General features: G+C 37.7%; 1 protein-coding gene and 1 pseudogene across 1 annotated transcript in view; both read right to left on the minus strand.

Annotated features, from left to right (window-relative positions):
• MCF2 (MCF.2 cell line derived transforming sequence) overlaps nucleotides 1–20707 on the minus strand; it is an 82760-nt gene extending 62053 nt beyond the window's left edge. Inside the window, exons 1-4 of the mRNA XM_049767476.1 lie at nucleotides 20299–20707; nucleotides 4450–4569; nucleotides 3570–3686; nucleotides 1437–1586 (exon numbers count right to left, since the gene is read on the minus strand). Of these exons, the coding sequence (XP_049623433.1) occupies nucleotides 1437–1586; nucleotides 3570–3686; nucleotides 4450–4569; nucleotides 20299–20349 (438 nt within the window). The 5' untranslated portion in view covers nucleotides 20350–20707. The remainder of the gene's footprint in view (nucleotides 1–1436; nucleotides 1587–3569; nucleotides 3687–4449; nucleotides 4570–20298) is intronic.
• On the minus strand, nucleotides 15908–16020 carry LOC125999877 (uncharacterized; annotated as a pseudogene).
• Nucleotides 20708–24844: the final 4137 nt, after the last annotated feature.

Genomic DNA, 24844 nt, shown 5'->3' on the forward strand with positions numbered 1-24844 from the left:
AGCCCCACTAAGAGTGATCCCTGAGCACAGAGCCAGGAGTGATCACCGGGCACTGCCAAGTGTTACCCCTGTCAGAAAAAAAGTAAGTTGTGGTCTGAGAGAAAATACAGGGATTTAGGCACTTGCTTTGACAAATTCCAATCCGATCCCTCATACCACCTCTAGTCCCCTGATCACTGTCAAGAAAAATAAAAGACATTTATTTAAGAAAAATAAAAGACATTATTGTAATAATAACAACCAGAGACAATAGAGATGAAGGCTGGGAGGACCACCCCACGATATGAAGCTTACCACAAAAAGTTGAGAGTTCAGTTAGAGAAATAACTACATTTACAACTACCATGACAATGGTAGTGAGTGAGAGATATAGAATGCCTGTCTTGAATACAGCAGGGGGTGGGGGAGGAGGGAGATGGGGGGCATTGGTGGTGGGAATGTTGCACTGGTAAAATGGGGTGTTCTTTTTATAACTGAAACCCAACTACAAACATGTCTCTAATCACAGTGCTTAAATCAATATATTATAAAAGAAAAAGGGTAAGCCCTGAAAACTAACAGTAAGGTATGCCCCCCAAAAGAGCCAAAAATAAGAACAATTTCCTGAAAGCACTGTTTCTAATGGGGAAACACTTAAATTCAATATATACAGTACATTCTGTATAAAATATTATTTCTTTGAGTAGTTGATAATTTTATTTTAATTTTTAGTTCTTTTTTATTTGTTTTTGTTTTGTTTTTCGGTCCACACCCATTTGATGCTCAGGGGTTACTCCTGGCTAAGCACTCAGAAATTGCCCCTGGCTTGGGGGAACCATATGAGACGCCGGGGGATCGAACCGCGGTCACGATCTTTCCTTGGCTAGCGCTTGCAAGGCAGACAGACACGTTACCTCTAGCGCCACCTCGCCGGCCCCAATTTTTAGTTCTTTTAAAAACTTTTTTGTTGGTACAACTTCTATGATTTACAATACCATTAATAATGGTTTCCCAGGGTCTTAATTTCAGCATCACATATGTCACCAGTGCCCACACCTTCCTCCTCCATTCCCCTCCCAACTTCAACTCCCACTGCTTCAATTTTTTGTAGGTCAAGTTTCCTACTGTATTGCCTTTTGAAATGTTTGTTTTATATTAGGTATTGTGGTTTACAAACTGTTTTCAGCAGCATTTCATACCTGAAATATCACAGGACCAAGCCCAATACCCAAGTGTTTGCTTCCCTCCACCCAGTGTCCCTCACCACAACTTATCAACTTTGGTAAAATTCCTACTAAAGTCAAGTTTCTCAGTGTAAAATATTTTTACATTTGAATAATGTGCTTCATAATCTACATAAGTACAGCTTTTCTTTACCTCCCTATCAATCCAGGTGGAATTGGACACACTGAAGCACTTCTCTAGAAAGTGAAAGAGCAGGGGAAAGGCAGACTTACCTTTAACAGGCGATACTTTTGAGCACGAACTGCGATAATATGTTCTATACCAGGAATGTCATTGGGTAGATCTTTCTCTGCGAGTTCAGTTCCAAACGACTGTAACATCTGAGCTGTTTCTTTCACCGTGAGGGCAAAATTTTCAATAGCCTGCAAAGAGCAAACGGTACTTTTAATTTTTTTGTTTGTTTTTTGTTTTTTTGGGCCACACCCAGCGCTGTTCAGGGGTTACTCCTGGCTGTCTGCTCAGAAATAGCTCCTGGCAGGCACGGGGAACCATATGGGACACCAGGATTCGAACCAACCACCTTTGGTCCTGGATCGGCTGCTTGCAAGGCAAACACCGCTGTGCTATCTCTCCGGGCCCTGGTACTTTTAATTTTATTCTTTTGAAACCAGTGTTTTTATGGAAGAACTGTCAGAGGATCCAACACTGAATTACTGGATGTATATACTTTCAATTAGATGTAACTAAAAACACATAAATGAACTCACCCTCTACTAAAGAAATTTACAGATCTTGGCCATTGGATTTAATCTTCGCATTTGAGACATTAAGAAACTAAACTAAGATAAAGAGTCCTTTTGACTGGCATTTAGTTAAAGGTCTGTAATTATATCTTGCACACCAAGAAAGAGTGATGCTATGCTCTGAGAAATTTGGATTACACCCTTGCAAAACATGATGTTTTCTTTATTGTCCCCAACTCTACAATTATAAAGTTGTTTTTAAACTTTGTTTCTGAAGACATATGAGACTATCAAAGATTATCACTTTGTATGCATTTATTAGTATTTTTTTTTACTAAGGGTGAAAAAGCACAACTAGCTGCAAATATTTTCTTTCAGAGAACACAGAAGACTTGAATTTGTGATTGCAAAGGCTCTGTTGACTTGTACTGTCAGGGAAGGTGTTAGGCAGTTTATTTTGCTGGCAAAATCACTCACAGAAATCAGGACAACATGGAGAGACTATGTAAGCCTTCCATTTAATATGCAGCTCAAGCTATTTGCATTCTGTTCATTGTGATAATATATTTTATATGAATGGATACAACTGCTGAAAGAAGACTATGGATGAGGAAAATATGATTCTGACTTAATTTAATTTTATTATTTCCTTCAGAAGTGTCCCTATATCACATGGACTTAAAGCAAATATCCTTGCACTACAGACTCACACATGTGGGGTTCAAGGCTCTAGTCTAGAGTATTTTAATTTTTTCCTTTTTTAAACCATCACCTTTAAGATTTTCTTTTTTCTTTTTTTAAACTTTATTTTTATTATAAATATTTAATCACCATGATTACAAGTATGTTTGTAGTTGAGTCTCAGTCATAAACAGAATACCCCCCTTCACCAGTGCAACATTCCCACCACCAATGCCCCCTCTTCCCCCATCCCTGCCTGTATTCTCGACAAGCATTTTACTTCTCTCATTCTTTAACATTGTCATGCTAGCTGGTTAATGTAGTTATTTCTCTAACAGCGTTCACCACTCTTTGTGGTGAGCTTCAAATTGTGAGCCGGTCCTTCTGGCCCTTCCATTCCTTGACTCTATTGTATCTGGACCTTAGTACAGTAATGTGTGTAATTTTTCTTAAAATCCACAAATAAGTGAGACTATTTTGTGTCTATCTCTCTCCCTCTGACTTATTTTACTCAACATAACAGATTCTATGTCCATCCATGTATAGGAAAATTTCATGACTTCATCTCTTCTGATGGCTGCATAATATTCCATTGTGTATATGTACCACAGTTTCTTTAGCCATTCATCTGGTGAAGGACATCTTGGTCATTTCGAGTCTGGCTATTGTAAATAGAAGAAATCTGATCCAAACAACAGAGTTGCAAGGGTTGGAGGGAGAGTATTATGGTCTTTGGGAGAGGGCATACATTGATGATGGGAGTGGTGTTGGAAATTTTGTGAATTAGAAACCATTATTAATAGCATGATAAGTCGTAATTTGCAATAAAAATTAAGGAAAATAAAAATGCTAAATCACATAGGTATTTGAAAAGTAGAAGCTTCATAATCCTATCTTTTCCCTAAGAGGAGGTATATTCAAGAACTGGATTTAAAGGCTAACACAACTAAAGGCTCTACAGTAAGAGCAAATGAAACCTACATTTCTGTAGACAATCCATTCTCTGTGGCAGTAGTGTAAGGTGCCTCCAAACTCAGGGGTTAATTGTTTGTCATCAATGAATGTCAGCAAGTCACTAACTGAACTCAGCATAACAACCTATGTAAATAAGCAAGAAAGATATTGTTAAGCTGTTAATTCCCTTCATGACATCACTCCATCAAAATGTACAATTAATTAAAGAAACCATTTAAAACCTGGTTGCCTTTAGTAAATGGTTTTCACATTTTCTCCTGTATGCCCGCCCCTCACCTCCATACACACATTTGTTCTTCTGATCATAAATTTTCATTTAAAAAACATTTATCTATAAAGAAAAATTAATTTTCTAAGACAATCAAAATATTTCAACCTTCTTGATCTAAAATTTTGCACTGTTAATGGTGAATCTCTTAACAGATTCATACCTACTACAAAAGGAGCTTTATGTAGTAAAGTATAATTTATTGGGAAGAACTGATATTTGAAAGATCTCAAAATGTATTAATATTCTATTTCTGACTCAATGTATAAACATATCTTCAACAAACAAATGTTATTCTATACTATCCTGGCTATGAAGTCTTGGAATTTCAAATATATAAAAGACTTACTCATTTTTTACTAAAATTTTAAAAATATAGATTCTATACACATGCATAAATACATAACTATATTATGACATTTTCAAAAGCATGTTTTGTTTTTTGGTATTTTTACAATGTTGAGGATTGAACCTAGATCCTGACACATCTAAGTCATGCACTCTACTATTGAGACATATGTCTAGTCCCTATTTTATTATTTTTAAACATGTTATCAGTACATAAACAAGGGCTTCATGAGCATAAATGAGTCAAAACATTAAAAAATATTCACTCACTGGTAATTTCAGCATGAAATCTTCATGGCTAAATCGAAATCCAATATCCGTGAAAGTCCGTTGAAGAAAATTGGTAGGACGCAGAACCAGAATCAAGTGCAAATTTCCAGGGAAGGAAATCTGTAATGCAAAAGCATAAAAAAAAATCCTCAAAATATGTAAGTGAGCAGAAATTAGAACACATGAGTCATAAGAGCCAAAATTCAACCCCCAGCATTAAAAAGGAAGAAATAAAACAAAATTTAAAGTCATAAAAGCCATAGAAAGGACAAAACATTTGTTTGTTGTTTAGGTTACATCCGGAGCTATTCGGGTTACTCCTGGCTCTGCACTCAGAAATTGCTCCTGGCAGGCTCAGGGGACCAATATGGGATGCCAGGATTTGAATCACTGTCTGTCCTGCATGCATGGCAAACATCCTACCACATGCTATCTCTCCGACCCATAGGACAAAACATTTTAAATGAATATTGATAAACCTAAAAACATGGAAATATAGAAATAAAAGGGACTGTAAGGTGATCACGACATATACTTGCAATGCTTGTTACATGGAATTATCTCACACTAAAGTAAAAACCTAAGTCACAACGGACTGTATATCATTTGATTATTTTCAATTTAAAATGAGTTATGTGTATATAAATAGCATTTATTCTCTGTAAAAAATAGATGTAATTAGGAAAGAGCTACCCTGGATGGAACTAAAAGATAAAAGGAGCTCCTAACTAATGAAACAAAACTTTTCTTTGAAGTCCTACTTTTATTTTCATTCCAGCAACATTCACTGAATATCTTCTTCATGTCCACACCACAAAGTGAATTACTGTCAAGTACTGCTAACATTCCATGTAGAATATAATCTCTTTCCAGCTTTTGAGAAAATGAACCGTCAAATGGTTGAATTCATTGTTATTCTTTGCTCAAGCACATCAGTTGATCAATGAGACAACTGAGTCAGAATCATATACAGAACAACTTCAACTTAGGAAGGTCAAAAAAATCCTTGAAGTTGGGCCAGAGGGATAGTACACCTGATAGGTCACTTGCTTTGAACACAGCAGCCCTAAATAAGAATGCAAAAGACTGAGAAGGGGGTTACTAAACAAGAGTAAAGATGGTATGGTAAGTCCTGCTATTGATAATATTCTTTTTATTAAATATTTACCATATTTACTATGGCATATTTACTATGCCAATTAATTCATCAACATTACTAAAATTCATCCTCATTATAATCCAGTGGTGTATATTTTGGCTTTGTTCTTACAAAAGAGACAGTAACTTGCCATAGCTGACAGAATCTTGGTTTTCTCCTGACTTTTGTTCACTGTATAATCTGACCTGGTAAAAAGTTCCAGTTAGAATACTGGAGATATGGCTCAAAGGACTAGAGTACATTGTTTGCATCTGGGAGCATGGGTTCAGTCTCCAGAACTGTATGGTTCCCTTACTCCCAAAACTAAGTACCACCAGGAGCAACTCCAAGCTCTGAGCTAAAAGAAACCCCTCAGCACAAGATGTGCCCCCAAAATAGAACCCGGAAAATGAAAGTCCTATCAGGGAAGCACACTAGAAATGGAAGGGATCAGTAAGCAATGGGAGATGCTAAAAAGATAGTCAGGATTAAGATAAGGAAAGCTCAAGGTTTGTAACCTGAAGGATGGGGAGACTAGAAGAGGTCTGAAGGAGCAAAACAACACCATCAGATTTGCATGTTGCCTCTGGAAAAGGACTGAATTTAGATCATACTAGCAGATAGAACTAGGAGACTGGAACAAAGTGACACTGGCCAAAATTAGGGAAGGATTTCAGAAGTACAATGTGATGTAGATGTAATGACCAAATGTTTCTAATGAGAAATATAGAAAGTAGGGCACTTGATTTCAAGTTTTCTGGCTTGACTAACTGGATGAATGATACAGCACTCACTGATGTGGCAGACAGAAGAGCAGTAAGTTGTTTAAGGAGGATATGATATTGCTCCCCCATGTTTGGCTGAAAGGGTTGGCAGAACATCCAAGTGATAGCCAACTGACAAATGAATATACATGATATGAGAGAAATAAATTCTGGCTAGAGAGTTAGAACTGGGTGTGATTCATCTCACAATTGAACATTAGGAACTCAAGAGATAAAACAGTGGTAGGGTACTTGCCTTGCACAGGGCCAACCCAGATTCTATTCTGCACAGCCCAGATGGTTCCCTGAGTCATGCCAGTAGTGATCCCTGAGAATAGAGCTAGGAGTAAGCCCTAAGCACAGCTGGGTGTGGGCCAAAAATCAAAAAAAAAAAAAAAAAGGCAAAGATCTATGAGCCTGAAAGATCGCATAGGTTTTTAGGCACTTGCTTTGCATGCGGCAAATTCCAGTTCAATTTCTGCCACTGCTTCTGGTTACTTGACCACCACAAAAACTGATTCCTGAGCACAGAGCCAGTAGTAAGCCCATGGCACTGCCGGGTGTGGCCACAAAACCAAAAATAATAATAGTAGAAGGTTGAGGGGCAGGAAAGATAGCAAAGCAGTAGGGCATTTGCCGTGCATGCAGCCTACCTGGGACAGACCTGGGTTCAATTCTTGGCATCCCATATGGTCCCTAGAGCCTGCCAGAAGCAATTTCTAAGATATCACATTCAAAAACTTATTTTTTTTGGTTTTTGGGCCACACCCGTTTGATGCTCAGGGGTTACTCCTGGCTAAGCGCTCAGAAATTGCCCCTGGCTGGGGGACCAGATGGGATGCCGGGGGATCAAACCATGGTCCTTCCTTGACTAGCACTTGCAAGACAGACACCTTACCTCTAGCGCCACCTCACCAGCCCCTTATATGTTTTCTAAGATGATAAAAGAAACAAGTGACAGTGAAAGTTACAATAACTAGAGTAAAGGGAGGAAAACAGTATGATATCCACAAATAGTCAATAGAAAACAAAATTAAATAAATAAAACTTATTATAAAAAGAGGAGGAAAGAAAACAGTATTATATCCACAAATAAGTCAACAGAGAACAAAATTGAATAAATTAAACTTATTATATAAAGACGGGAATTGGGATGGTTGGCTGTGAAGTAGTCACCTGTGTCCTGGTTTGTCCCTTGATGAGACACTACTTCCTCTCTGCTATATGCACTATTTGCTTGTCTCCCACAAATTCATCCATTGAAACCTAATCCTTATTTTAATGGTTTCAAGAGGTGAGGCCCTCATGAAAAAAAATTAGTGCCCTGATAACTGGGAACTTAGGGAACTCCCTATTACTCACCCACGCATCCCTCTGCCCTTATCTTCTATTTCATTGGCTGCAGTTTTAATCAATTACAGTCTGAAATTTTCACAAAAGAACTCCCAAAATAAGCCATCCATATCAGTGTTCTGAAAAGTGTGATGAAGTCTCGGACTAAATCATCCTTTGGCCCAAAGTACTCTCATCAATCACTTCAGAATATCTCAGTTATTTTTATTACCTGTTTTTTGGGGGGTGGAGAACTGTTGAGCCATACTCAGTGATGTGTGAGGGCAACTCTTACCTCTATAATCAAAGATTATTCCCCCACTTAAAGTTCATGTAGGCATGGTTTTCTGCACCAGCACCAGGAATTGGACTTCTACTGGGGAAGGGCCTAATTCTTCCCTGGCATCTACTTGCTCCAGAGTAGGTTCATATGACAAATTGGCGACTTGGTACCAGCAACAACTTGCTTTCAGGCTAGGGTTCCCTACATTGCCACCTAATGATGAGATGAAATCAAAGAAGTTCCATGTCATCCTGACTTTGACATAGGATCTGTAAAAAAACCAGGATCCCTAACTACAGAAACCTGACCACTATAACTGTGATTGTGAAGAAATTTTACTGGGTCCACAAAGTCTTTGAGGTTAGACAACTTAGTAAACCCAGAGCCTGTAGTTGATCTTATGTTAAGGTGCTTCATGGGGAGAGTCTCCCTGTTTTTAGGCCAAAAGTTTTTCCTTTCTATTTCCTCCATCTTTTGTGTGCCTATGAAAAAACTAATACACATCCCTTTTTCTTGTATTTTCTTTTTTATTTCTTATCTTTTAAATAGGGCATCCTCCTTTTTCATAAAACCTTGGGACATGGATGACTTTGTTTTACCATATATTTCCGCATTTTTTATAAAACTAAGAAAAAGGAATAAAGAAAGGCTGAGGGCTAGGGACCAAGTGGTCTCAGGTGCATTGGTGGGAAAAAATAAGGACAGAACTGAATATCCAAGCCAAAGTCAATATCAGTAGAATCAAGTGACCTAAACTTGAAAAACATAAACTTAAAACGGCCTGTTATACTGGCAAGCCAGGGAGCAAAGGGTGGTGGTATAGGATGTACTCTGGATCCATTGGTAGAGGGAGATTGACACTAGTGGTGGGAATGGCCCTGACTCACTGCATATCTGAAATTCAACTATGAAGGACTCTGTAGATCTCAATTGTTTCAATAAAATTGAAAAAAGAGTGTATGGACATCAAATAGTTTATTATTGTATTATGATATTATTATAATTGTTATATATTTTAATAATATTAATTCTTATTATGGCTTAAATGGCAGAGGGTTGGGCCAGATCTGACAATTCTCAGGGTTTACTCATGACTTTGTACTCCAGTATCTCCCCTGGTGGGGCTTGAGAGAATATAGGGATGCCAGAGATTAAACTTGAGTTGGCCTTATGAAAGGTAGCATACTACCCACTACACATTTCTCTTGCACTTACTATGACTAATTTATAAATTAAACTTCATCATGCATATGGGGATATAGGAAAAAAGTTCATTTTATCCTCAACTCCAGGCATCCACTACAGATCTTGGAGATCTTGAATGAGTGGAAATTGGAATTATTGTATATAATCTATGAGAAATGAATTTCTGTTTTTTTTGAAGCTATGAAGGATTTCTCAAAGGGCTGCATTGCATGCTTCACTTGTAGAAACCCTGGATTCTATTTCTAGCATATAAATCATCCTTTAAGTACCACTAGCAGTGATCCCAAAGCATTGCCAAATATAATGCAACACCCAAAATTTAAAAAAAAATCTATGTTATTTATAACTGACAAAGTCTACAGTATTATTTTGCCTATGTAGACAAAATTAGGAATCTGATCATTGATCTCATTATTCATTAAATGACCTTGCCCTTTCAACACTTAATATAATCAGATTGGGATGAAAATTAGATTCATGAAAGACCAATGTCCTGCCTTATGGTTTTTGAAACTAGTTTCTTACTATAGTAAGAAACTTTGTGGGTACCAGTCCAGAGGTCTGGTAGTCAAATCCAAGCTTCTGAAAAAGCTCTATTTTTGTTTGGTTTTGGCCACACAGAGCAATACTCAGAACTTACTTTTGGCTCTGTGCTCAGATATTAATCCTATTGGTGCCCAGGGGACCATATGGCATGCTGGGGATCGAACTCAAGTCAGGTGCATGCAATGCAAGTGACCTATACAATGTACTATCTCTCCAGATCCAGGAAAAGCTTATTTCAAAGAACAAAGCCAATATGTCTAGAGAACAGGAAGTTATTTTAAAAATTCAACTGCCAAGCTGATTTAAAATTAGATTAAATGCTAACAGTCCATTACTTTAATTTCAATACATTATTTTTGTCTTATAGAGATAATTTACAACTGAAGAAAACCTTCTGGATTACCTAAACCAATTCACTTTGTAAAAAAAAAAAACAGACAAAATAAAGGATCCCTTTTCCATATTATTCCATCTTATAATTAATGTAACTAATGTTTACAAATGTAAACCATCTCAAAGCTTTTTGGAAGTAGGTGAGAAAAATTCCTAAGTAAACAAAATCTACTGAGAAAGAATCTATGATGTATAGCCTACTCACTATTTTGCATGTAGTACATATTTATTTTATGCTAACCATAGTACATACTTATAATAATTTAAAAAATAGTGGTTTTAGGGAGAGGGAGGCTATTACACTAGAGTTAGCATATGGGTGGGGTGAAGGGTCATGAGCACATTGCAGTTGATGGAATGTAGCAATTTTGACATTGATATCATACCTTAACACTTTATAACAAGTTCAAATATAGTAACAATAAAATAAAAAATAAAGCAAATCATAAATGTAAAACCAGAACACAGGGATGAAGGTACCTGCCTTGCATATAGCCAACCCAGCTCTGGCACCACATGGTCCACCAACACCTCCAGGGGTAACTTTCAAGCACAGAATAGACCTAGAGCATTGTGGGATGTGCACTGACCAACCCAGGCCCCCAAAACGTTTTTCTTTTTTTTCTTTTTGGGCCATACCCTGTGATTAGGGGTTACTACTGGCTATGTGCTCAGAAATCGCTCCTGGCTCGGGTTGCCATATGGGACGCCAGGGATCAAAACAAGGTCTATCCTGGATTGGCTACACACAAGGCAAACGCACTACCTCTGTGCTATCGCTCCGACCCCCGGCGGCCTTAACTTTTAAACATATATTAATGGGATAGTTTTCATTAATTTACATTGAATTTCTGGACACGGAGACAAGAAATATTGGGTAAAAAATCTTTCAAGATCTGGATATATAGGCTTAAGGAAAGATCGTGATATGGACTAGTGAGCACTCTGTCCTGTTTTTAGATCTAAACTACTGATTCTGTTTCGATCCTATGCATTTGGAAATTAAGCCTTTTCTTCTCTTCCACATGGGTCAATTACAGTTTTATTACACTTACCTGCCTTTACTCAGTTTATGCTTTTGATTTTTCGTCTTAGTTTCAAATGATATAAAAGGTGCCCAACTTTTGCAAACACTTAAAGCCAAGATACTTTGATTCTTTCATTGATTCTAGGTTAATATAATCTTTTCCTCCATGGCTATGCTCATTGTTATATGCCCTGATAGTGTTGAGGAAATTTCCAAATGCATGAGAACCTTAGTAATACCAATTTGCAGTCTGGAACATTCACCCACCTAAAATAAGTAAAGGGGGTAGATGGGTGCAGGGGAAATGGTGTACGAACAGAAATGAGTATTTGTCAACTGTGCATTAGGTAAAATACTGATATCTATCTTGCCATTCCATAAGATCAAGACTGTCCTACTAGGGGGCTGAAGCAATAGTACAGTGTACAGTGGGTAGGTGCATTTGTCTTGCCTGTGGCAGGCCCAGGTTTGATCCCTGGCATTTTATATGGTCCACTATGGAGAGATTTCTGAGCCCAGAGCCAGTAGTAACCCAGGAGCACTGCCAGGTGTGCCCCTCCCCCCAAAAAAGACTGCCCTAGAAGTTGAAAGGAAGTAAAGTGATATGCATGATGACCCTTCAGTAATAGTATTGAAGATCAGTACATAAAAGGAAAACAAGAAAGAAAAAGGAAGAGGAGGTGGAGGAAGAGCAGGAGGAGAAGGAGGAGGAGGAGGAAAAGAAGAAGAAGAAGAAGAAGAAGAAGAAGAAGAAGAAGAAGAAGAAGAAGAAGAAGAAGAAGAAGAAGAAGAAGAAGGAGGAGGAGGAGGAGGAGGAGGAGGAGAAGAAGAAGAAGAAGGAAGAAGAAGAAGGAAGAAGAAAAGAAGAGAAGAAGAAGAAGAAGAAGGAAGAAGAAGAAAAGAAGAGAAGAAGAAGAAGAAGAAGAAGAAGAAGAAGAAGAAGAAGAAGAAGGAGGAGGAGGAGGAGGAGGAGAAGAAGAAGAAGAAGAAGAAGAAGAAGAAGAAGAAGAAGAAGAAGAAGAAGAAGAAGAAGAAGGAAGAAGAAGAGAAGAAGAAGAAGAAGAAGAAGAAGAAGAAGAAGAAGAAGAAGAAGAAGAAGAAGAAGAAGAAGAAGAAGAAGGAGGAGGAGGAGGAGGAGGAGGAGGAGGAGGAGGAGGAGGAGGAGGAGAAGGAGGTGGAGGAGAAGGAGGAGGAGGAGGAGGAGGAGGAGGAGAAGAAAAGTCTATGGCAAGTGGCAAACTGGGGAGTGAGGGGTGGGATACAGGAGGAAAAATAGGAAAATGTATACTGATGAAAACATGGGTGTTGAAGCATTTTATGACCAAAACTCAACTACTAACAACTTTTTTAATTCTGTATCTCAAGGTGATTTAACTTAAAAAAAGACTGTCCCAGAAGCCAAGATCATTTATTGCTTAATATCTATTGTGTATGTATTTTATATAATATAGCCTATTACACAGGAATGATAGTGAAGCAAAATTATTGTCCACAGACTGTTGAGATTTTGATCAAGCTTGGTTTGAAAAATTCAGCTGCTTCTAAGTCAAGGATTTTATGGTGGATTGTTACTAACTAAATCAGCTATTGCCTCCATTTGATTAAGTAGTTATAACAAACATTGACAGCAGTAAATGTCTAAGGATAATTCTATAATCTATGGGCCCAGAGAATAGTACAGCAGGGTACTGCATTTGCCCTGCACAAGACCAACCTCAGGTTTGATCCCAGAATGTCCCCAAGCACAGCCAGGAGTAACAAAGTCAGGAATACCATACTCAGCAATGCTAAGGAATCACTCCTGGCAATGCTCAAGGGACCATATATGGTACTGGAATGAATCTGAACCAGGATCAGCCACATGCCAGGCAAGCACCTTACAACCTGTACAGTCTCTCCAGCTTTTAACCAAATCATTCTTACATAGAACTTAGCTTCTTATATCATACATTCTCCATTCATTCCTAAAAAATGTTTAGCATTTGCTTGCCACAAAATTTTTGTGGAAAATGCATGAATGAAATTAAAGAAGAAAAAAAAGGGGGAAACTTTTTCATGAATGAAAATTTCATTGTCTGCAAATGTGCATTTACAATGTTCTTCACATAGAGTAATTTTATATTCTTTATAGAGACATTTTACAAGTTTCCTAGAACATAGATTCTATTAATCCAGTAATTACTCTCAAATTTAACAATGATTTGGAAGAATGTGGAACTTCTATGTATTAACTACACAATTACTAAATTGAGTGACACTCAAACATGTGATGTGTCAGATTTTTTAGAAAATTAAAATGTATGCTACAGACCAGGAATATTGTTTCTATGCCTCATGCCCATAAACTCCATCTTTGGATATATTAGTTTTTTTTTTCATTTAAGTCCCATTCACTTATCCTAAATAATAGCTGATGTTGTCTAATTATAGTGAGTCTATAAACTTACATGAATTACAACTTGTCACACCTTCTCTCCAGAGAAAATATATAGAAGCATTGAGCTAAGTAGAAGAGCTTGGGTATAGCTTATGTTCAATTTTATGCTCATTTCACAACTATAGAAGCTGTGCTCAAAATATAGTAACAATTCTCCAGATATGTCCATATCCTTAAATTTAGAAACTGCTTCCTTCTGACAGAAAAGGGTCTTTGTCAAAGTGATTGGGTTCAGAAATTTAAGATAGGATATGATCTTGGATCATTGGCTTGGGTCCCATGTAATTCTAAGGGTCCTTCCTTTTCAGACAGCAAGTCAGAGAAGCAGATGGAGTAAAAGAAGAGTGATGGAGGGCCATGAATGCAGGAATGTGTGCAGCTCTTAAAAGTTGAAAAAGTCAAGGTAACAATTCTCCTCTAAAGCTATTTGAAAGGGTCACATCCCTTTTAATAATTTTCTATTTAGCACAGTGAGATAAATTTTAGATTTCTAATCTTCAAAATAAGCATATATTTCCATTGTTTTGAGTTACTGAGTTATTTGTTACATCTCCAACAATTAACTAATCCCCTAAGATTTTGTGAGGTTAAGTCATTTGTAAAGAACTATTGATTTGATCCTGGCAGAACTCAAATCCAGATTCTCTGAAACTCAGCTGTAAATGAAAACTAGTACAAAAGTCTTATTTTTCTATTTCTTCGTTCCTTCCTCAGGAAGAATGCCAAATGGATAGAAAAAAGTTCAAAAAGAGGAATTTAGAAAAGTATATGAAAGTTGATTCAAGAATCAGGTCTAATGTCAAAAGTCTAAACCCTGATGAAGTAAATGTGTGAAATAGGTGACATGGGAAATTTAATGAAAACACTACATGGATGAGATGGACAATGACAATTGATATTCTTCTGAGATGAGACTAGGGAAACATAGGGGTTGTTGGCAAGCTGCAAAGTGTGTGTGTGTGTGTGTGTGTGTTTGTGTATGTATGTGTGTGTTGGGGTGGAGATGCACTCACTAGGAAGAGCCTAGTGAGTCATGTGGGAAGAAGGCCCAGGTCTGTCAAATCTTTAATATCAAGAAATCAGCCAAACATCCAAATTTCTGGGTGGAACTTTAGATGGGAAGCAAATTCAGAGTATATGAAAACCTGTATTATTGTCAAAGCAGCCCTATTGCTTATAGTTTACAGCCTCTGAGCTTAAACCTTCCTATACCTTAACTTGGGTAAATATCAATATCAATATATGCTTCTCTCTATGTAACCATTGGCTATGAGAATAGAGAGGGCAAAGTGTGCTTGAGAAATTTTAGCCTAAAAGATCCAATAGATTTAAAATTGATTTGCCTATGTTTGCATGTGAGCACACATACAGAGATATGGTGAGAAAAAGGGTTTTCTCCTACTGTGATATTCAGAGAACTAAAATCCTGCAAATGATCCATTTTAAAACTGACATTTAAGTGAACAATCAAATAGCATATCCCAACCCATAAAAGTCTAAGAACCACATATCTTACAGCAAATAGATGTAACTCAAGATCGTTGAGCTTTTTCATTTCAGTTCAGGAATGGAAACTATATTTCAACATTCTTTTATGTGCTGCTTTAGGGATCATTAATCTGTATGGTTATATAAACATGAAAAAGCACAATATCGATTTTTCCACAGCCAACCCTAGATTTTAAAACTATAAATTAAATTTTAGAACTTCTCAGAAAAGCAAAGGATAAGGGCCAGCCGTTTTCTACTTTGGTTTTGTTTTCCTTTTACTTTTTACCTCCCCCTTTTTAAAAAAAAGGGAAAAAAAAACTTATCCCCCATTTATTTGCACCAGTGAAGGGGGGTTATATATTCGATGACTGAAACCTAACTGTGAACATTTTTGTAGCCACGGTGCTCAAATAAAGAATTTATTAAAAAAAAAAAACTTATCCCCAGATAGGAAATAGAAATAGTATTAGGTTTGGCTTCTTGTAGGAATTTTGATTTTTTTTCTAACGTTCAAACTTGACTGCTTGAGGACAGCTCAGGTGAAGGAAAAGAGTTGCCCATCTTCACAGAGCTCAGAACCTCACAGTCCCAGACCAAAAGCCACTTCAGCAAATCTACTATTTTATGTAAATGGGCACCCATTTTGTTTCCTCGCACCTTTTTCTCCTTTCCTCTTACCCCCCACTGCTCAGTTGTGTTGCTTTGCAGCAATAACAGCAGCAAGAATAAAAAGGCATAAACTGTGTGTCTTCCCTACTCAAGTCTGAAAATCACCTTGATTATCCTTTTGGGTGGCAATGCTTACCCACCAGCACATTCTTCTGAGTGATTTAGATTTATTTTTTGTCCCCCAATTCACAATACAGACCAGACAAAGGGCCTGGGTTGAGATGTATATGGGGTGCATTTACTGTACCTCCTCTTACCACAGCCTGTGGTGAGAATTGGGAGGCCTTATTTTTTCTTTTCTTTATATATATATATATATATAATCCTTCACCAGTGCAACATTCCCATGACCAATATGCCAAGTGTCCTTCCTCCCCACCCCACACCGGCCTGTACTCTAGCTAGACAGGCTTTCTACTTCCCTCATTCAGTCACATTTTGTTATGTTCTCAGTGTAATTATTTCTGTGACTGCACTAAACGATCTCTGTGGTGAGCTTCATGTCAGGAGCTGGACCCTCCAGTCCTCTATTTTGTCTCTGAGAATCATTACACAAATGTTTTTCATTTTTCTCAAAACCCATAGATGAGTGTTTATTTCTCTCCCTCTGACTTATTTCACTCAGCATAATAGATTCCATATACATCCATGTATAGGAAAACTTTAATTTTTTAATGTTTAAAAAATTTTTGATAAATATTTGGCTTTTATAAGAGACATAATTCATTAACATAAATTCACATCACAAAAAATTAACCGTATTAAAGTACACAATTCAATATTTTGCCAATGATGTGTAAAAACTCTTCTATCTACTTCCAAAACATTTCCACAACTCCCCAAGTAATAATGTTTAAAAATGTTTAATGTTTAAAATGAGTTTACACCATACAAAACTTTGGTCACTATTCTTCAAAAAAATCTATTTATATTCCTAGAGCTTTTTCATAAAATGTTTTTTTTTAGTTTTTGGGTCACACCCAGGGGCATTCAGGGACTACTTCTGACTCTGAGCTCAGAAAACATTCCTGGCAGGTATGGGGGATTATATGGGTTGCCAGGATTCGAACCACTATCTGTCCTGGATAGGCTGCATGCAATGCAAATACCCTACCATTGTGCTTTCATCTCTCTGGGCCCTCAAAAATCTTTTTTAATAATTGGGGAAAATAAAAGTAGTCACCAGGAAGACACTTGACCTAAATTTATGTATTGAGTCAAGTTTTTCATATTTTCTCTTACTCAGCCTTTATAACTCAACAGCATTGTCCCTATTACCAGTTTTTGTATGCTGAAGCAAGAATAGGGTCTAACTTAACTAAGTTCCTACTTAGTAAGAAGTCTCACACACACACACACACACACACACACACTGTACACACACACACACCTTTGAGTTCTCAACGCAACCTCCTTTCACTTCTGAATATTTTTCAGGACACATACTCAATTCAACCTCAAACCCATGCTCAAACTTGTTGCCCAGCAAGTCAGAATGATGTGCCCTTGACTTCTATCAAATGAAAAAAAAATTAACAGTCAAAAATCGCTGGAAACAATTTAGCCTCTTGGGACCTGCTTGAATGTAAACTATTGGAATTGAATATCCTGTAACTGAATATAATGTTAACATATTGGCATAGGACACAGGAGTTAAGGGGAGTGTCCAAAACTTCTGTGGCCTTCCTCTGTACAAAAAGCACAGAAATGCAAGTAATTCCAAAGATTGTCAAATAACTTGCTAAATGACCTCAGAGGCAGGACAGCCTGGCACCCTCCTTTCTATGATGGTTATTTCTTTTCTTTTAAATTGCTTTATTTAAGCACTGTGGTTACTGTGATTACAAAATTGTTCGTTGTTGAGTTTCAGTCATACAATATCCACCATGCTTCACCAGTGCGCCCTTCTGGCCAATTCCATCCCAACCCCCAATCCCCATCCCCTCCTTGTTCTAGGGCATGCAATTCACTTCTCTATCTCTCTAATCTCTCTCACTTTTTTTCTTTTAGACAAGTGGTTTGCACTATTGTTAAGAAGGGGTGCTTTGTATGTTAGATTCTCTACTTGTCCAGAGTGATCAGTCAGTTCCAATTATCATTGTCTTAGTAGATCCTTCTCTACTTCTCTACTTTAACTACACTCACCACTCTTTGTGGTGAGCTTTCTGCTCTGGGCTGGACCTCCTGACCTTTGTCTCTATTGTCTCTGGGTATTATTACTATACTATCTCTTGTTTTTCTTATATCCCACAAATAAATGAGATAATTCTAGGTCTATCGCTCTTCTTCTGGCTCAGTTCACTCAGCATAATAATCTCTATATCCATTCATGTTGTGGATATTTCTTGCCATATAGTTGTTCTCCTCTATGGCCTCTCACATGGCCACAAATATTTCAATTTCCACCAAGAAACCAGTTAAATCCTCTCTCTAAAGTTTGAATTTGTTAGACCATCATTTCAGATGCTACTGTGCATTGCCTACAAAATCAGACCAACTCCAGAGATTCCTCAAGGTCAAATCATGGTGTCACCAGCAGAGTTTTCTTCAACATTTTCCCTCTGGTGAAGCCCTACCCATGTAATAAAAAATTTGATCTTTTCCTTACAGTTCTGGATGAAGGCTTTTCTGATCAATTCCATTTTATGGTATCTGCTCCTAGGGGGCACTTACAAAGCAATTCATTTAAGAGAATGATAGAAAGAAATAGAAATATATGCTCATACTCAAAGTCTAAACAAATTTCACCTTCTTTATGAGGCCTTTCCCAGGACCTAGAACTTTTGTAATACTTATAAACATATCCTGCCTTTTTTTCAAAACTGATAGTTCTTTTTTTTGGGGGGGGTCACACCCTGCAGCACTCAGGGGTTCCTCCTGGCTCTATGCTCAGGAATTGCTCCTGGAAGGCTCTGGGGACCATATAGGATGCCGGGATTCGAACCATGGATCTTCTGCATGCAAGGCAAACATATTGCCTCCATGCTATCTCTCCAGCCCCTCAAAATTGATAGTTCTTTAAACTCAACAGTTACCCTGAATTTACTTTGTAACCTATATCATACATAGAATACTACTAGATATATTTATTCAATGATTACCTGTGTGCTGTGTTTTCATGTATATTATACACACATAACACAAAGTTCTGCATAAGAACAGATCAGTGCATGTATAGCGAAAGTAGGGAGTTTCTGAAACCTTAAGTTACTTTTGATAAGAAAACACTTGGATCGATTGCATGCAAAAGAGTAGACACACTACAAATTGTTAAAAGTTTAAAGTTATCTCCAAAAACAGAGTCACATGTAAAAGTAAAGACACAATTGTGGCCAAAAAATAAAAGAACTGTATCCACACTTGAAAACTATCATCCCACCTTAAGAATTTTATTAGAGAATCAATCATTTACTCAAGCATTGGCATTCATTGTCCTTCAACAACAAAGTCTTACCAGTTTACCTCCTTACCTTATCTTACTTTTTAATTCCAAATGTCTTTTTTTCCTACGGTTTTGCTTTTCTTATTTCAAGTATGTATGTTGTCTTACCTTTTTGAGAAGCAAGTATATTTTAAATCTTTTGCCTAAAGTTTTTGAAAGAGTGCTTTTTGAAACCTTGTTGATGGTGAGTTAATTATGAAATTAGTGTTATTTCATATTTCTCCATAACCTATCCCAAAGTGCTTTAGAAGTTTTCTGGGAATCTGATGTACTAGTCGATCAATAATGGTGAATTTTTAGTTAAAAAAGTAAAATCTGGGGCCGGCGAGGTGGCGCTAGAGGTAAGGTGTCTGCCTTGCAAGCGCTAGCCAAGGAAAGGACCACGGTTCGATCCCCTGGTGTCCCATATGGTTCCCCCCAAGCCAGGGGCAATTTCTGAGCGCGTAGCCAGGAGTAACCCCTGAGCATCAAACGGGTGTGGCCCGAAAAAAAACAAAAAAAAAAAAAAAAGTAAAATCTATCTGAAACGACAGAGTCCTAAATTTGTCTAAAATGAAAAAAATAGTCACATTTTTAAGTTGTCGGCAGGCTAGTAGTCTGCATTTTTAGGAGGTTGGAGAAGACTGAAGCCAAAAATATTTCCAATCATTTTTAGATTTTACCTTGTATTTCACTTGTCCAGTAACCTCCAAAAAGTGTCGCCTATTTCAAGACTTATGAGCTTGTCTCCAGACCAGCTCATGAGATCACTCAACTTGAGGACAGTGAAAGACGAATCCTTTTGTTAAATACTATTTTGACTCATGATTTCAAGCATGATTCAAAATTTTCTGACATTGTTAAGCAAATACCATGACTAACCATGCGGGCTCAGAAACTTGATCATACTTCAGATTTTTGAAATTTGACTTGATGCCCTGTTTGACTCCCTTACAAGTCTCCTATGTCAACATCCCCACCAGCGCATCCCCGCAGTCCACGCATGCACAAGCCTCCATGCTCCCCATCGGTCCTGCAACACCCCATTCAGCAGTTTGTGCTAGAGCACCGTGCTGCCGCATCCCAGAACTTGGGACCAGGCTTTTCAGGACTGCAGGCAGAGAGAGAGAAAGAGCCCTTACCGCATTCCTTCTGAACCTCATCTTGCTTCTCGGGGGATTTGCTTCTGCCATCTCGCCTACACGCAAGCACTGGCTCCTTTGCCAATTGTCAATGCCACATTGATGAAATGTGAGCTGCGTCTTGGGTAGAATTGAAAAGTGGCAGCCCCAAATCTCTATGAAACAAAGCTGCTGCAGGGGCTGCTTCCATTACCGCTGCTGCCTTGGAGGCTCTGCACAAAAGCCACTATCCCTGATTAGTCAGCTGACAGATCCTTCCCTGCTGCTCATTGTCATTCAGAGCTGAGAAGGCTCCCCAATTACTTAGCTGGATTGAATCTCCAGGATTAGCTGGTGCAGGGCAGCTCGGGAAGATCTGGCCTGTCCTGAGAAGGGAGGAAGGGAAAAGAAAAAGCCTTTCCAAGGGGGCTTGACGGGACTGGCTTTCTCCTCTGCGCAGTTTGATTTTTAAGGTGGAATGGTAAGAATCTTTGTGAAGGTAGTATTGACGGATACCTTTACTCTTGTCCTACCCACGTCTGTAACTGCCCATGGGACTCATTTTTTCAATTCTGTCCCGTTGGGGTTTAAACTTTAAGAAAGGTGAAGCAATTCAAGTAAGTATGCCATCAGGTAATCTAGAAAGAGCAGTGTGTGCAAACTTTCGAAGGTGGCTAAGAGACCCAAGTTAGCATATGTCCCAAAACTGTAACTGCAAAGACACCACAAAAGTCTTGTGTTTCCTCTGCTAAATTTGAAGTATAACCGAACTGCGGTTTCTTTTGGAATTTAAGGTCTTTGAGTTGGATTGTCTATTTCACATGGGGATCATTAAAATATCAAAGACACGCCTACCAGATAGAAATCCTTCCTGAGAGCCAGCTTTTACTCTTAAAACAATTGTAGTCAATATCCAGTATTTTTGTAAAAGTGCACTTGGCTATTAATGCTCCAACATCCTAGATTCTCTGGCCTTCACAACTGAATCAACATCCATAACCTCCTGTATTAATCAGGAGAGAAAGTCACAATTTTAGGGGCCGAATACCTTGTACTCACAAAGTAAGAAATCTATTATTTCCCAGTTATTCTGAGCTGATGGAGAACATTGACCTCATGCTACTTTTACAGGCAACCTCGATTTTTCAGTTCAGAAAGAATTTTTTGTGGCTTCCTCAACTCTCCCCTCTTCGGTGAAAGAGAAGAATCAGACAACACAACTATATCTAGATGAGCCCTATAATGTATAAGTTGGGGGCATGACATACATCTCCCACATTGCCCACTCTGAAATTGAATGTTAGTTTTCCAATCACCAGTCCAGGGACCAATGCCAGGTATAAGAAGGATGAAAGCTATATTTAGAGAGACCATTATCTCTACTTGCTCTTGGGAAGCTGAGGATTGGAGTTCAGTAGGGGTGGATATGTCATTATTGTCATTTTGCAAGTGATCCACTTTCTTACACCGACCCAGAAAGGAACAAGTCCAGAAAGATCTAAACCAAAATGTTTTCTAAATGCTGATTTTTGGATGGTTGAATTATTGACTGTCATTCCAAACTTTCTTCCATACTTCTTCATGTACAATAAGCATGCAATATAACTATTTCTAAGTTTTAAGTTCCCACAGCACTTTGTCTTGCAATAAATTGTATAGGGATCCATAAGTGTCTTCTCATTCATTATACAATCTTTTGCATTAGGTTTTATTTTGGGTGGAGCTATTTTAGTTACTCTCCTCTACCAACTATTCTTCTTACATTTTCAACTCACTGTCCCATCTATTTTTTATTAGTGGTATCACAATTTATAGTACTATTCATGATAGGGGTTTGGGGCTTTTGCCTTCATTAGTATCAAATTAACCTTTACTCCTCATAAATAAGTGTACTTACCGAAATTTTATGGAGAGAGATTTTGAGAGAAGTCCAGGTGTCTAATCTTCGATCAAGAATAATGGTAAAGCGGCAATCATATTCATTCTGCCTGTAAATTTAGAAGAAAATGATTCCTGTAGTAATATCCCATTTTTCTAAGTATAACTTCACTTCTGATTATTTGACTTATGTTTTATCTGTTTTATTTTGGTCCTGGGTCACACCTGCTGGGGTTCAGATACTACTCCAAACAAGTGGGTTGGAGGAATCACATATTATGGAGGTTTAGAGCCATATGCTTCCAGGGATTAAGCCAAGACTTAAAGTCAAACATGTATAATTGCCTTTAAACTCTCACTCCAGCCTCATTTGATGCCTTGACAGAAGACAGGTGTAGATTTGAAAAGCTATTACAGGTGCTACCTTGGCCGCTATCCACCATTTTATATTTTTCCTTTTTTCTTTTGGGTTTTGGGGCCACAGCTGGCAGTGATCAGGCTGTTTTGGAAATTACACTTGAGATGTTCAAGGTAATAGATGTGGTGCCAGGGATCTGAGTCAACCATGCAAATCAAGTGCTTAACCCTGTACTATCTCTCCAGCCCTTCCATTTTCTTTTTCAGTACTAATATCAATCTTTGAATAAGAAAATGATAAAGAGGAAAGCAGAGAAGTTACTAGAATGAATTTGAGGTACGATAATCAAGAGTATAACTCTTAGAGGGCCATTCTTTATGATATCAGGTCTAACTTTTCATGATTATTTATGAAAAGTCAATGTTCCAGCCACTCATTCAGAAAAAGTTAAATGTTTCTCTGTCTTGCCTGTGTCTGTAAAGAAAGCAATTCAATAATTATCAGCACTTTTATTTGGTCTAAAAAGGTCAAATAAGATTCAATGAAGAGGGGCCGGGCGGTGGCGCAAGAGGTAAGGTGCCTGCCTTGCCTGCGCTAGCCTTGGATGGACCACAGTTCGATCCCCCGGCGTCCCATATGGTCCCCCAAGCCAGGAGCAACTTCTGAGCGCATAGCCAGGAGTAACCCCTGAGCGTTACGGGTGTGGCCCAGAAACCAAAAAAATAAATAAAAAAATAAAAAAAAGATTCAATGAAGATTCTGTAATTGTTTCTGGTATTTGATTTTTATTTGTTTCTTTGGGGGCCACACCTGATGGTTCTGAGGATTCTCCTTGCTCTGCACTCAGAAATTACTCCTGGCAGACTCAGGGGACCATATTGGAGATAGAACCTGGGTCAACCACTTATAAGGCAAATACCCAATCCACTGTTCTAAAGTTCCAGTTCCCTGGATTTGATTTTTGTTCATATGAGTCAACACAATTTTATCATCCTAGATGTATGTATGCTTAATCTTCAGACCTAGAAACTGAAAAATCTTTTTCTTCAATATTGACATTGAAATTTGTATGTATGTTTAATCTTCAGGCCTAGAAACTGAAAATTTTTCTTCAATATTGACATTGAAACTAAACAATAAAATTTAGGAAGCTTGAGCCAAAACAATAAGACAGTGGGTAGAATATTTGCCTTGTGTGTGGCCGACCTGGGTTCAATCTCCAGCATCCCATATGGTCCTCTGTGGCCAGCCAGGAATTATTCCTGAATGCAGAGCCAGGAGTATCATCTGAGCATTCACTGGTGTGTCACAACCACTCCCAAAATTTTAGGAAATCTTTAAAATTTTTCCCTTCAAAGTGTTGTTTCCAATGACCTCCAGTATCAAGAAATTCTGCCTAAAATATCTCAATATCACTTTTGAGACTATTTAATAGTCAGCCTCCTTATCTTAATCTTGAAAAACTAGTTATCCTTTTTCTTGGATTGCAATATTCATTTTTAAGCAAAATAAAAGGCTATATATATGATGATCATCCTACCTACATTATTCTTCATGAGGGCAAATACTTCTAGAGTCCCAATTTTATTACATAGATCCTCAGTAGAAGTTTTAGTAATTTCACTGTCAACTTCACTTTATAAATCATGCTTCTTGCCTATCCTGAAGGTGAGTCTTATGATTATTTATAATAATAATAATGATGCTGATTTAATGATGATGACAATGTCAATAAAAATCCATTTTTATAACTACATTCAAATGGGCAGCTGATAGAGTACAAAATATTTTTAAATTAATAAAATACTATACCTTGCAACAGAAGTCAAATATAGCAGAACTTTTACTATCGCTTCATCTGGAATACACGTGAAATTACAATTCTCTGGAAATGTAATGATCCAAGATGTATCCTTTCCCCGGCCACCTAAAATAATATGAATAAATCAATTGAATTATATAACAAGAGTGCAAGGGAGATGATTTTATATCTCTCTATTTTCTAATTATTTATCAACAATGATTTTTACTAAAGAATTTCAGTGATATAGCTTAACACTTCAGAATAGGCATATTTAAATTTAGAAAACGGACAATTAGAGAATGGTTTATGTTCAATGCAGAAGGACAACGAGATCCATATAAACTAAAGTGACACCCATGATTCTAATTAATAACACCAGTATCATCAATTTTATCACCAGTATCATCAATTCTAAAATGAAAAAAAGCAGGACCAAAGAGATAGCACAGCAGTAGGCATTTGCCTTGCATACAGCTGATTTGAACAGATGGTGGTTCGAATCCTAGCATCCCCTATTGTCCCCCCAT

The sequence above is a fragment of the Suncus etruscus genome, chromosome X (genome assembly GCF_024139225.1).
Source record: "Suncus etruscus isolate mSunEtr1 chromosome X, mSunEtr1.pri.cur, whole genome shotgun sequence".
Lineage (NCBI taxonomy): Eukaryota > Metazoa > Chordata > Mammalia > Eulipotyphla > Soricidae > Suncus > Suncus etruscus.